The following is a 15,116-nucleotide window of genomic DNA, read 5'->3' as shown; positions in this document are numbered from 1 at the left end:
CCCCAAATGGATATCAAATTTTCCCATCTTCACTGCTATGATGCTTTGAGTTTGAGGTACTAAAGCAAGTGCAGGGTGAACTTCCCTATTCTGCTTCCCAATTTTACTAACAGGTTTATTCTGTTGTCCCAAGTTAAGAACATTCACCTGTGTGATAACAAGCTGACAGCAAGCATGTCCTAGCTTCCCTTTGGCAGATCTAAGCTGCATCCTTAGACCAGTGGGACCTAGAGGAACACAAGCAATGTATGTCCACACGGTTGATGTAATAGCCAAGATGGCTGCTAAGTCCCTAGCTAAGGACTGGCTCGATACTTCACAAGTTGACAATGCTCTTGCAGAGGTTCATGTCTATATCACCCTTTTCTACTGTGACTGGCATCAAGTAATCATCAAAAGAAGCAACAACAGAGAAAAGGCCAACATCAAATTTATCTTATTGACTTTGTCATCAGATTAAAAACTGACAACTAAGATAAAACTACTTGGGCATTCCTTTTCTAAAATTTATAGCATTACTCATTTATTAGGATGTTTTCCTTAGTGAAAGCTGAATTTGTGTCGATTTAGCCCGAAATGTCACCACATGCTGGCTTATGGTTCTTCCTTCAGTTTCAGAAAGTTATTACTCTTTGTAATATTTATTAACATAGAAAACCAGTAAAATTATATGTAGGTTATTTTTAACTTCTGTCTTCCTTGCCAGAAGTCATAAACCATTATTAGTATGCACAGTGATGATGTATTTTGGAAAACAAACATCATAGCATTTTATGAATTCTATCTCTATAGTAAAAATACCTATAAAAGTTTTGATTTCTTCTCAGAAGAAATACATGGTTTATAAAAATATAGTCATTTAAAATGGAGATTGTTTGTTTGTTTGTTTTGGCACGGAGTTCTAAGCATGTAGCTTTCCAATTGTGTTTTCATGTTTTCCCATGAATCTATCTTGGACTTCTGGGGAGGGAAGGACATGTTTTAACTGTGTGTGCATTATTTTCAGGCTCACATGATGGCCTAGCAGCCTCTTAAGACAAGAACACAAGAAACGCTACGTTAATTGTAGTGGAGAAAGGAGCCACAGAGCTGCTCCTATGTTCACTCAGGCATGTCCTTACCCTCTGTCCTAGTTAAGCTTGTTGTCAACTTGACACAATTTAGATTCACCTGGGAAGAAGGAGTCTCAATTGAAGAATTGCCTGGATCAGACTGGCCCGAGGCCAGCCATGCCTGAGCACAGTCCATCCCTGAGGGTAGCCAGGGCAAGAACTGAAGCAAAAACAAAGGGGGAGGTTCCAGGCTTGCTTTTCAGGTTTGTGCTTAATTTGCTTGCTTTATGCAGCCAAGGCTCAGCTACTCCAAGGCATGGTGTGGGTCCCAGTGGGCTGGGGCTTCCCACAGCAGTCACCAACAATGACAGTCTTCTGCCCCCGGGACTTTTAAGTCAGAGTGGGTTATCACAGCTCCTACAAAGCAAAGGGTCCTTCCAAGCTACTTTGTATCCTTTGTTGTGGCCAAGAGATCTCTGGTAACAACTATAGTACTGGCTTCATTTAAAATGTAAACCCAGGAAAGTGTTAAAGAAGAAATTCCGAAAACACATGAGAAGTCAATAAATCTCCTGCAGCTCGAGAGACATTGGTTTAAATATGAATCTTTAATAATTAATAAATCTGCAGCTTAAGAGACATTGGTTTAAATATGAACCTTTAGTGATTGCGTCCCACCGTTTCTCCCTGCCATACTCCTAAGAAGTATTCCAGAGAATAGAATCTAATTCTTAATGAAAGATTTGAGTCACTACATTATCAAAGGCGAAAGAGGTAACAAATTAAGGACTAGTGCAAAAAGCGGGGGTTTTCTCCAAAGAGCTTCCTCATCCAAAGTCAAACCCAAAGACTCACCATTTCCTTCAACACTGGAAGGCGGTCTGTATAAGCGTTGATCCTTCCCCGCTTGCAGCTCTGAATGCACTACAGGACAATTTTATTAAAGCGGGTGATCCTGGATCCCTAATGAAAGGAACCACCTCCCTTTCCTCCCAGCCCCACACAACATAAAACCCAAGCGGTCTCTAGTGGCTGCCATGTCCACAATGGCCACAAGAGGTCCTCACTGGTAGGACTTCTCAGAAGCTGCCACCAAGTCTTTAAACACTATGGGCTGATTTTTGCCCGAGTGAATCTGTCTGTACCTAGACAAAAAGGGGGGTGTGGTGAGGTGGCAGGTGGAGAGTGCATGTTACTCCAAAGCCAGGAAAAACACAGAAATGGACCAAGAGCAGCCTGAACCTCATTGTTTTAAAGTTGTACAGGGACTTCCCACCCACACTCTGAGAGTCACACCATTTCATGTGCCTACCCATTCCAACCTGTGCCCTATTACTGTCAGTCAAAGCCTCTTCTAGGGACAATGTTCTTCTTCACTGAGTCCTTCAGCTCAGCATGGAAATGGTAGGATCTGGAACTTAGGACCCACCTCTAGGAGTTGACCCTCACCCCCTTGGAAAAATATTCTCGACACTTTTGGTGTCATTCCCTTAAAAAAAATCACTACAGATAAACACATTTTTTTCATAAATAAATCTGAGGCATATTTGTAATATATTAAAATTTTCACCAACAAAGGCGCGTTAAAATTTTCAAGTTCTGTCATTCAAGTTCAGTAAAGGCACACTTTTTTTTTCTTTCAGGCCTTGAAAGAATACATTTACTAGCCAAAAGTCACAAAAGTCATTTTGTGGGACTTCCTCTTCTTGGGATAGATAAGCAGCGCTCCTCCTGGGAATCAGTGGCTTGACTCTACTTCCCAAAGAATGCCTCTAGGTAGAGGATTTTAAATGGTAGATCAGGTTTGAGTAACAAGTCACAGCCATGCTAGCCCATTCACCCCAAGTCGGCTTTGGCTTCTTATCATGGCTTTTCATTGCCAAGGCGGCCTTTCCTGTTCCCGGGTTCTGACGCTCGTCGCACCAACCTTGGTGGGGGCTTGGGTGGAACGTCTTCAGTCAAACTGTCTTCCCTACCCCGGCCAAACCGTTGGTCTTTGGAGAGCAGGGGCTGCCTCAGCAACCCCGGTGTTTGGGTGCCCCCGTCTTTACTGCGGGGCGCTGGAGAGACGCTGGGGGGCACTCGCACAGAACCCACATCCACCTCGTTCTTCCATTCCATTTTGTAGGCCTGGGAGGCTTTCTTTGAGAACTGATCTGGCAAGAAGCGCCTGGTCCTGGGCTGCAAATTGAGCACAGTGGTTCCAACATCTGGGTCCGAGTCGCTGCTATTTCCATCTGTCACAGAATAGAAGGGCAGTGTGGGCAAGCAGAGCACAGAGATAGCACAAGTCACAGCAAAGCCCCATGGAGTCCCATCCCCTCCTGGGGGAGTTTGGGGAATGGGAAAGTCAGAAATCTCACTCTAACTCCAGCTGAGTGACCTTGAATATCTGTGTCACAAGAGCGTGCCCGTGCTAATTTTGAAGCGCTTACTTTAACTGCTAAATACATTTCCCCACTGACCGTATTTCATCACCTCCCCCCTACTTTTATAGTGAGGTTGTAGGTCCAACAGATATTAGCAAGTAAGTATTGGGGCCGAAATTCAGCCTGAGAAACTCTGGCTCTGTTTTCAGCTGCTGCTAGGATCCTTCTAAGAAGGCTCAGCTCTGTCTCTGACACTGGCAAGCAACCTGACAGAATTTTCTGCTACTTAGACTCATCTCTTCATCTGGAATTTCACGTGGATATTTGCGTTCTGTGTGCCCACAGAAGCACCCAAGCATTAACGTATACTTACTAAGCCCAAGGGAGAAGTTTGAGTAAACATTAGACCTCCTGTCTGGGGGCTGGAAATTATGGGAAGACCACTGCTGGGAACCAGCCCTTGCCTACCAGCTGGCATGACCAGAATTGAATGTTTCTCTCAAAACACAGGCAGGGGTAACAAGACAGTCGCTATCTTGCCCTCTGTTTCCCTGCTTCTTGTTTCTCAACTCTCCCTCCATTCCCACAAGTAACCTCTTCTTAATGAACGGAAACAAACAGAAACAAACAAACAAAAAAACCCAAAATCTAAAACAAACAAACAAACAAACAAAAACAACCAAACAAAGGTGCTTGCAAAAGTGTCTGAATTGTTGCCTCCCATAAATTAGCAAAACAGAATCCTAACGTAATGCTGTGGTTTACGGAGAAGAGCTTGTGTGTGTGCATGAGATTATCATCAAACAAGGAGGTTAAATCTATGGTCCACTCCATGAAAACACATTAGAATTAGTGTACGAATGTAAATGCTGTATATCTTTCTATTTACAACTTTGTATTTGATGCTGAATATGTCCACAGTAAAAGGACTTGCCTTTGCTATAATTAAAGAATCATTCAGAAAACCACGGGATTAGATTATTTATACTATACACAGGCATCTGTCCAATAAGGCCACAATGCTAACTCAGGACACCCTGGTGTTGCTTGAGCTTCACAAGGGATTGGGTTCATCCTTAACGAAGAAAGCGAGACAGTTTTGTTTCATAAGCATCCACAAACAGGCCGGAAGGCGTCTCTCCTCCGGGCAGAATCCTTACCTGCATTTGAAACCTTCTTCTTCTTCTGCAGCTTCTCTGGAAGCTTTGTGTTCTTAGGTAAGGATAAATATCGGGAGGTTGAAGTGGAAGCCTGGGAAAGAAAGTGTTATTCAGATGACAGAAATGCCAGCGACTGTCTGCCGGAAGCTACATTTGTATGACAAAACTAGATTTTAAATATAAAATGGGTGGAGCCATGCAGGCAGACCTATGGACCCTGAATATTTGAGATAGAATGATTGGGAGTTCAAAGGCACCCTTGGCTAATTATATAGGGAGTTCAAGGCCAGCCTGGGTTACATAAGATTTTAAGCAAATGAAACAAAAGCAAAAGAAAGTCTATAAAAGGAATAAATTGTTATTTGTCTTCTTTTCTTAAGGTATGTCTCACATTATATTGCCTAGGCTGGCCTCAAACAGTTCTCCTGCTTCAGCCTTTGGGGCTGTTGGGGCTATAGGAGTATGGCTCTATGCACGGTAAAAAGATTTTATTATTTGTTCCATCCCAGGGTAGCTGGGAATTGGCCCTTGGCAGCCATTTAACCAGCAGTGCCAAAGATTCTTCCTGTCAGCTGGTGAGAGGAACAGCTGAGGGCTCTGCCCTTGGAAGTCCTGCGACTCTGGGGGTAGCCGTTACCCTGCGCTCGCGGTTTGAGCTGTTGTCTTTCCTGAGACTTTCCCGAAGACTGTGCCGCCTGCGAATCAGGATCTCCTTGGCTTGCCTCTCGCTTGTGTCTGCCGTCAGGTTGTGTCTGTTATAGGACAAGGTCTAAAATGACAAAAGCGCATGGGACATTTTTACCAAAGGACCCATTGGTTCTCCTTGACTTTACATTTGTAGGACAAAACCAAAGTTGAAAGCCAGCGTCTCAAAGTTAACACTCTGATTTTGAAAGAATTACTTCTTTTGTAAGTCAGCAAGAATGCTTTTCTGTACTGAAGGCTGTGGGCTTTGTAAATTAGAAAAACAATTTAATTCGCAAACACCTTGTCTGTTTTGTTAGGTTTCTGCCATGACTGACAGCAAAACAAACATCACTTTCAAACATATTCTCTACTGAGCTGAGATTGCAGCCATAAACCTGAGCTGTGCTGACACTTGGTGGCACCAGCCCTTCTGACTAATTTCAGGGCTGTCAGAGGGAGATGCTCTGTCACCACCAGCAACTATCACCTCCAAATGAAGGCCCTCCAGATCCCACATTCAGCATAGTTACGGCTTCAGTTCATTTCCCGATAGAATCGGAATGAACATCTCAACCCGTGTTCTCAAATGACCTGCGGGCCAATAAAAAGGTGACGAGGTTTAGATTCTGCTTGTGTCTCGAGGAGTTTACTACCTAGTTGGACATTTGAGTCCAATAAAACCATAAAAACAAATGCTCGACCAGTCGCACTGCCTGAGCTCTGCGTGTTATCTGCTCTACAATAGGGCTGGGATAGCATGGTTCTTAACAAGAACCTAAACCTAGGAGGCTACCGGCCAGATAACAGGAAGCGGGGGCTGGCTCTAAGTATAGAGAGTACACCCTGCGCAGGGCAAGGCTTGAGCAGAGAATCTGTTGTTCCATGAGAGTCTGACGTGGGTGGATGGATAGAATCGTGTTGGATAAAGGGGAGCTTGGCTGTAGAGACTCCAAATTATCCTGGAAACAACGTCCATTGTTTTGTTTCATTTTAAACAGGAGGCTGCTGCCCTTGAAAGAGACATAGAGAAAGGGGTGGTAAGGCAAATATGGGCGAAATGGTGACCGCTAAGTCTACAGGTATAGACTCTGAGGACATGGAGATGATCTCTGCCAGGCTGAGCATGCCTCTGTTTCTTCATCTGTGAAATGGAGACAACAAGAATATTGAGAGGGGCTCAAAGGAGTGAACACAAGCTGTGTGCTAAGTGACTCTTGGCAACGGGCAAGACTCCTGGACTATTGGCATATTGTTAACATGTCATTTGCATATTATTAGAATAGGGTGTTAATGATGGTAATACTGTAAGAGGAGCTCAGAAGACACAAAGAAATTCTAGCACTTTATGAAGAGTTGATTTATTTGTATGTGTACCCTGTAGCAGTCTTCAGACACACCACAAGAGGGCACCAGATCTCATTACAGATGTTTGTGAGCCACCATGTTTGATTGCTGGGAATTGAACTCAGGACCTCTGGGAAAACAGTAAGAGCTTTTAACCAGTGAGCCATCTCTCCAGCCCTTTAAGACTTCTTAAGATAGTATTTTATTATCTCTATGTGTCTGTGCCTGTGTGGGGTATGGGTACTGGAGCCCTCTGGAGCTGGAGTTATCGGCAGTTGTGGGTTACCCTGCTTGGGTGCTGGAAATACAGCTCAGGTCTTCTCCAAGGGCTGAGCACCCTCTTCCCTGCTGTGCTATGTATGCCCCCAGACCCACATGTGCTTTAATATATAAGACAAGCAGCTCATCTGTTCACACCTGGTCAGCACATCAGCCTTTGTCTCTAAAACCAAAGCATCAGAAACCCCGGGCCTCTGGTGCTTCAGCTCAGGTGTCTGGGAGAACTTAGCGGGCTCCAGAATGGGATTCTGGGAGAACAAGGGTGGCGGGGGTGACCCCTGTGACACTCGCCAGGACAGATATCTACAGAGAAACTTACTCATGGAGCCCAGCTGGAAAGCATGGTTTTAGCCAAAAGTATTCTGATGTATAAATTTTTCCTACCCGCTGACGGATTTGATAGAGATTCCGTGATAATATCTCTCTAATTTCATCCATTTCGCCTGGCGTGAGCTTCCTTATTTTCTCTTCACGGCAGTCACTGAAAATGGTTAGGGGAGAAAAGTATTTTACCTTGTGAAGTACTTTAGAATCGTTAATTCCAGCTTTAGTGTTATAACATCATCACTTCAGAATAACATATTAGTTTAAAAGGAGCAATTAGAAATTGCTCAGTATTTTCAAACATTCTGAATACTTTTAAAGTATTCAGTTTTACAATAATTAAGTTTCTAAAACTTATTTCAGTGATAAAGCCATTCCCGTTAACTTTAACTGTGTATGAGGTTCCAGGGTCAACTATTACGTCATGCTTTCCCATACCCAATGTCTGTGTTGTAGCCCAGGCTGGCCCAGAGCTCGCCCTCCTGAGACCTTGGCCCTGGGACCCTGTGACTGCAGGTACATGTTGCCACAGACAGCTTCTCACGTGATTAGTTTTAAAAGACTTGCTCTAGCAGAAAGTAATGCAGACTCGTCAGTTCCAATAGAAATTGAATTAGCACATGTCCAATTAGAAATCTAACTTAATTTATTAAGCCCCATCCAGGGAATCTGGATTGAGTTCTTGAAGAGTGACACCCAGGCCTTTATAGTCGCTTATACTCCAAAGGGGTCTCCAATGTTCAACCATGGCTGGGAACCACTGCATCCAGAAACCATGTGTGTTTGCCCAAGACTAAGTGCACTGCTGTGAGTACTCCCTAAGGAAACAGATGCATTCTGGGTACAGTCATAGGAGCGAATCTAACACACCTTGAGAACAGCCCATTTGACAAGGCTAAGAGAGTTTTAACTCACTTTCAACTGGTACTGAACCACCCAAAACTAATTTGACAAAGGCACAGACACCCTAAACATGACTGTGATTTTGGACTTTCCATTTCCAGTATAACAAAACATACAGCATAATGTAACATAAACATGACAGGCATAGTATACACCCAGAGCTCTGGCATTTACCCAGAATCTAACTCTGTTTTGAGATCTTAAACCGTCACTCTAGGATTTACATTAACAATATTATTATTATTATTATTATTATTATTATACTATACCACTATATTTTATTATATTATATATACATTATATATAATACATATGGCTTATAATATGTAATACTATGTACACTATATATGATAGCATATATATCATATATGATACACATTGTATAATATATACAATATTATACATTATATAGTATATGCTATATATTATGTAGTATATAGCATATATACATATTTTGTATGTTATATACTATAATGTATATATTATATGTGTATATGGTATATATTATTGTGTGTATTATACAATGTATATCATATAGGATATATGTTATTATATAGCATTTAAAATTAATATATATTATATTAAAGTGTATATATACATGTGTGCAGTATATACATATGTATACTATAATGGATATAGTATAGTGTTACTATAATACTATTACTATCACACATCTCAAACCCATACCAATGCATACTTATTACATTCGCTTCCCTTGACAAAGTGGTACTCACTTGAGAGATGCAAATGAGGGGACAGTGCTTATCATCCCTGTCTCTGCCATTTCAATGGCATGCTTTATCTCAAGCTTTTTATATAAGGACACAATACTGGACTTGGGTTGGTTTTCCCGAATCAGAAGCTTCCGAAGGTATTTGTCATCAAACTTCTTAAACCTACAAATAAGTAAATCCAGAGTTTAAATTAATGAATACCTTGTTGAATAAGAAAAACACTCCAAAGTAAAGAATTAGTCTTACCATATGTGAATTTTTATATATGCTTTTCTGTATGCACATATATGCTCGTATATATGAAGTAGCTAACAACCGTCCAAACTCTGAGTGGAACTGAGACCCCTGCCCCTCCCCTGGCCTCCACCAGGTCAAACTCTTTGACCTCCTGTGCAATCTTTCTTTTCCATAATCCACGATGTGGGATGAAGTTCCCATGTCAACTTTCTGAGTCCTAGTGCATCTGACTGAGACCTCATTTGGAGACGTGGTCTTCACAAATGTGACTAAGATGACATGATGTCATTAGAGTGGGGTCCCCTCAGTGTGACTGCCACACTGGTAAGACTGACATCTGTAGACACAGAAGCTCAAGGAGACATGAGCGTGAAGAGTCTCAGAGTGCAGAACCCTCTGCAAGCAAAGAGCAACACCTCTTTCCCTAAAGCACTCGAGGTGAACAGCCCCTGTTCACAGCCTGTGTTTGACTTTATATTCCTCATAAAAGTGAGACAACCCATTTCTGCTGTTTGACCCTCCTATTGTGTACAGCTTCATGATGGCAGTCCCTGCCAACTAACATTCCATACCACTCGGTCAATGATCACCATCTAAATATATACAAAAGCCTGGTCACTTTTTAGCACCTTTAGTGCCTTTAGTGCCATCACGATGGTCCCAGATTCTATTGTGTTTTTTTTTCCTCCTGGACCTTGATACTGATTTGGGCATCTACTAGGTGTCCCTGCCCCTGGAGTGTATTGTCAGCACAGGAACCAGAGTCTCTGGAAATGCCTTCAGAACACTAGCTACCACCCGCGTGGGGTCCCTCCTACCTCTGCTCCTGGGCACCTGTACTTTGAGGGTCTTTATAGTCATTGTCCCATCTACTAGGAATGATTTTCTATGTAGCCTTTACGTCTCTCTGTAACATTCAGCCACCGTTATCACAAAAGAACCTCAGCGAGCCTGACCTCTGTGTGCTGTGTCCAAAGGCAACCACCTCCCCCTGTTCCCACTCCTTTGAACCTCATCTCCCCTCCCCTCTCCCTGTCCAGATGTATTATTCTACCTGACAGCTATCATTCTCTAGCAGGGTATGTAGTTTTCTTATTCACCTTACAGTCCATCTCTTGCAGTCAAAGGTAAAATCGGCATTATGGCGATTCTTGCCACCTCTGTGCCCCCTATGCAGAGAACTGAGCCAGGCACAGTTTAAGCTTGTGCATTATAGACATATCTGTTGGCCCCAGGGCTTTGTTATATCTAGATCTGCCAAAACCCAACAGTAGCTTTCTGTTATAGTCTAGATGACCTTTGCCTATTCCTAGTCACAGTGATCAATACTGTTACTGGTTTGGTGAATTGCCTCCTCTTGACACAATGGCCAAAGAGTCTTTCACTGGTACAATGACCAAAGAGGCTCACCATGGAATCCCAGATCCTGCGTGTCCACACCACCTTAGGCACACACCATCATGTCTATGAACCAAGGTGAACAGGATATAAATGATGTCCTTAATTTACCTCCACCATGTGAGACAAGCTCTGGCAGGATCAGCTGACTACCTTCTGCCCTGCAGGAGCAAGAACAAGCCCAGCCCAGATGAGCCCAGCCCAGCCCAGCCCACATGCAGCTTCTAGACTCGCACAGGTTAATAATAAATGACTGCTATTTTGATCAGCTGGCTTTGTGAATGTGGTTATGCAACACTGCATGCCAGCATATAAGTAAAACAATAGGTAATAAATATTTGCTGAGAAAGAAATTGGTATATAGCATTGATTCACCGTAGACCCAAAGAGGTTTACTGGCTGGCACACCTGTGCCATGAGGGAAACCCACATTCACCCACATTCTTGGCACTGCTCCTTTGTCCTGAGTGCTGGAGGGCTCTGAATAATTAAGGAGCCACCCTGAATGTGCTGTGTTAGTGGCCCATTACTATTAGAAGGCTGGGCCTACTCTTTCCGATGTTTATTTTGAATTTCGTGCCAGGCTCACCGAGCCAGGATTCTTTGCAGTAATACAAGGCCTCTAGCACTTCTCATATGACTATGATTGCTTTAGATTTTTAGCAGAGATAAACTAAAGGGAGAGTGACAGAGATGGGACTGGCAGCCGCTCTGTCCCACAGGAGGAGTGCCTGTTTTCTTATTGCTTTCTCCCTGGCCCATTCTGTCAAGCTCCACACGGGTGTTGCCTTTCATATCACCGTAGCAAAGTCACCACTGTGTCACCTTCCATTCTGTTCTCAACTGATCAAATCAAGCACCTCAGGAATTCTCTTCTAGGGCCAATGAGGTGACACCGAAGGCTTTGGAATAAAGGAAAGATACCCAACATGCTCAAATCACAACTCCTTTTTGTATGTTCCTTTTTGGTGGTGTCCATGGCTCTGTACACACCTGAGAGGAGATTCATAATTGATATGAAAACAACTTGTGTCAGCACCCAGTGTCCTGGATCCACTTTCCTAATGATTGTGCAGGTGACACTCAAGAAACTGTTTTGAAGTTTGTGTGGGAATTGAACATGAGGTTGTAAAATGCTGTGGATTAATCAAAACTTTTTGTTGCTGATGAACAGCATCATGGAAAAGCAACATTTGCTCCCAGAGACAAGCCATACATGTCAGCACTCCTCTTGTTCGTGCTCACAGTCCAGCTATGGCTTCCTTGAAAGGCCTGCCTGAAAGACATTTGTGGACCTCAGAGACACATGGATTTCTTCTGACCTTCGCCTGGGTTCCACTTCAAACCCACATGATCTCAGCCTCACCACCCCCTTCTTGGCACTGGTTGAGTTTTTGCTGCTGCTGCTGCTGCTGCTGCTGCTGTTGCTATTTTGACACAAATTAATGCTGTCTGGGAAAAAGGAATCCCAATTGAGAAAGTGCTTTCATAAGACTGTCATTTTCCTGATTATTGATCAATAGAGCAGAGCACTCTCAACTGTGTGGGTTGTGTCACTTCTAGACATGTGCTACTGGGTGGTATAGAAAAGCAGGCTGAGCTAGGGACAAGCCAGGGAGCAATGCTTCTCCAAGGTCTCTCCCTGTTTGTGCCTTGAGCTCCTGCCTTGAGCTCCTGGCCTGATTCCCTCCTCATAGTTCACTGAAGCTGTTTGATGAATGAATCCCTTTCCTCCACAGGTTGCTTTGGGTCCTGGTCTCCATCACAGCAATAGGAAGCCAAATAGGATGTCACCTCTTGTTCCCAAATGCGCCCAGGGGCTGCTGAGCTAGTGAGTGCCTACACATGTCTGTATTCTCTGTCCTTGGATGCACAAGGACGGGAGGAAAATGAAACCTCCCAGTCTTCGCCATTGAACGGAAACTCTCCAGTCTGCAGTGTGCCTCTTCCTCAGCTCACCATGTGGAGAGACTGCTGCTAGGAGTCTATAGAGCAGCAAAGGTGACAGACTTGAAAGGGAGAAGATAAAACAGCAGGGAAAGAGAAGAAAGTCTGTCGTATTGATTTGCACATAATTCCTAGACTGCACAAAAGAGTTGGAGAGGGAACAAGGCTAACTTTAATCCACCTCCAGGAAAAAAAGAATGCTTCCCGAGAGAAATGGCAGTTTGTCCAGAGTTTTACAGCTTCATTACCTTGTGGTCCCAGGTGGTTAACAGGGTACTCTGCCTGTACAAAAACATCTCTCCTTAGTTTATGAAAGACTAAGCTCAGGGGACCTTCTAATGTTCATGAACATGAACAATGCTTTAAGCTTTGTAATTGCTCTGACACTAATGTCTTTGTAACTCAATGCATTCCTGAAGGCTCAATCTCTCCCATATCTCCACTTCTAATCACACACACATTCGCACACACAACACACACACACACAAACTTGCAACCCCTCCACACACACCTGTTTACTATATAATTCCTTTGTTTTCTGTATTATAAAATTTGATGCCCTGACATATACATCATATATAGCCCAATACCGTACTATATTGTGTGAGCAAAGAGAAGCATGCAAATTCTTCCACCTTAAATACATAGATCAGTTAACGGCCAAGTTTATATCAATAAGTGAGTAGTGGAGTAAAATTTCTGTGAGTCAGTTAAAGAGGAAAAGCAAGAGGAAATATCTCAATATGGTCTAGAATGTCTCTCTCTGACTTAATGTTCTAGCTTAAATGTTGCTTTCTCTCTCTCTCTCTCTCTCTTGAGATGTCTGGCCTAGCCAGCAATATGTGCACAAATACTCACAGATCACTTTGTACAAAAAGGGGCCTGCTGGTAGCATTAGCCACATTGCCAGCATGGCTGTTTCTGATACCCACCATGGGCTCCCATTTGATGATGAGGGATGGCTTCTGGGCCCCATGTTTCAAATGCAGCTGTCAGAATCCCTTCATTTCTCAATCTATTACTTTATCTAGTCAACTGGTCCCACCTCAATTTATAACCACCAGCAAGACAGGTACTAAATTGTATCTGACCACCACAGAGCCTTTATGGTAACAATAAATCCAGGCTGGACAGTGGTGGCACATGCTTTTAATCCCAGCACTTGGGAGGCAGAGGCAGGTGGATCTCTGTGAGTTCAAGGACAGCTCGGTCTACAGAGCGAGTTCCAAGACAGCAAGGGCTACACAAAAAAAAAGCCTATCTCAAAAACAAAACAAAACAAAACAAAAACAGAAACAAAAAAAAAACAAAATCAAAACCAAACCAAACAACAACAAAAGAAGTATCTCTGTGTGTGTGTGTGTGTGTGTGTGTGTGTGTGTGTGTGTGCGCGCACACGCGCTTTCTATAAAAGGTACACCTGTACATTCAGGTACATGAATCCCTCAACGTAAGCTCATGATTTTTTCTTCTTTCAGTTTACTGTTATCCCTGGTGCTGTGAATCTCTGCCTGGCAGAAAAGACAGTATTTGAACCCTTGGCTTTTTACTCATTGACTGGGGCTCGTGGTTCCTCTGCAGTGAGGAATGGCATGGAAAAGCTATTTGACTGCTTCTGAGAATCCTGGCTAATGATGGCAGAGGATGTCCTGTCTTAAGATGATCTTTCTTCCATCTTGTCCCTGGAATAGATGACATTGAAGGCGTAATTCTTTCTCCAGGGTGAGTATAGATGCCATGCCCAGTTAATGGGAACACGAGTGGAATTCTCATCTGCTAAGCCAGGGTCTCCTGTTTCATGTTATTCGCATAGGGAAATAAGCTCCTGCCTCATGTATAACAATTTTATAACTCTGCTGTAGCTAAGATGTTGTCATAGTAGTCGACACAGTCACTAAGTAGCCTAGGCTGCCCTTGAGTTCATGTGGAGCCTCCTGCCTTAGACTCTAGGGTTCTGGGATCACAAGCATGTCTCATTATGCCCGTCTATAGCTAAGAGTAACCATAAAAGGACACTCAGTAGCACAGCAGGGGATTCCCAGGGTGAAAAACAGTACAACTACGAGTATTATGTTTCCACTAGTGACCTGTATATTTTGTTTCCAATAGTGACCAAGAGCCACTTTGATACAACATTGCTTGGCCTCTTACTTGTCTCTCCAGAAGTTGTGACCCCAGTGTCCACACACATCTTCAATCCCAGTCTTCACATGATCAAAAAACTACAAGAGAAGGAAATACAGGCTAATCATTGGCTTTTTCTTACAAGTGGTCCTTTTTATTCCACTGACGCCACACCGAACTCCAGGGACACACACACACAGTTGGTTGTGCTGAAAGCAGTTAGCTAACCATTTATCTTCAATTCCTAAGGAAATATTTTCATTACTTTGATCATCCTAATTTTTATCATCATTTTCAAAATGACAAGAAATAGCTCGTAGAAACATTTTCAGGTTGAAGGTTTTCTTTTCTCTCTGCTGGTTCGGGACTTTAGCTGGCTTGGACTGGATATCATGGAGTTATGAAGAGTCTGCCTCCCATCACAGACCTTCCTGAGGCCTCCCCCATCCCCTTGAGCCTTCTCCTCTTCCCTTCCTTTCCAGCAGTGCACAATAGCAAGGGGGTTTCTCTCATGACTACACACTTTCTTTATTAAGCTGATCTCCGGTCAGCACCTAC

General features: G+C 43.2%; 1 protein-coding gene across 1 annotated transcript in view; it reads right to left on the bottom strand.

The window, feature by feature from the left end:
* Window positions 1-2,029: 2,029 nt before the first annotated feature.
* Window positions 2,030-15,116, bottom strand: part of Slc9a2 (solute carrier family 9 (sodium/hydrogen exchanger), member 2) — an 87,174-nt gene continuing 74,087 nt past the window's right edge. The window contains exons 7-12 of the mRNA NM_001033289.2: window positions 14,586-14,656; window positions 8,853-9,014; window positions 7,276-7,372; window positions 5,219-5,350; window positions 4,582-4,672; window positions 2,030-3,289 (exon numbers count right to left, since the gene is read on the bottom strand). Coding sequence (NP_001028461.2) covers window positions 2,916-3,289; window positions 4,582-4,672; window positions 5,219-5,350; window positions 7,276-7,372; window positions 8,853-9,014; window positions 14,586-14,656 — 927 coding nt within the window. The 3' untranslated portion in view covers window positions 2,030-2,915. The remainder of the gene's footprint in view (window positions 3,290-4,581; window positions 4,673-5,218; window positions 5,351-7,275; window positions 7,373-8,852; window positions 9,015-14,585; window positions 14,657-15,116) is intronic.

Source organism: Mus musculus, chromosome 1, assembly GCF_000001635.26.
Source record: "Mus musculus strain C57BL/6J chromosome 1, GRCm38.p6 C57BL/6J".
Classification (NCBI taxonomy): Eukaryota; Metazoa; Chordata; class Mammalia; order Rodentia; family Muridae; genus Mus; species Mus musculus.
Note: the sequence above shows the minus strand (reverse complement) of the source record. Positions and strands in the feature narration are given on the sequence as shown.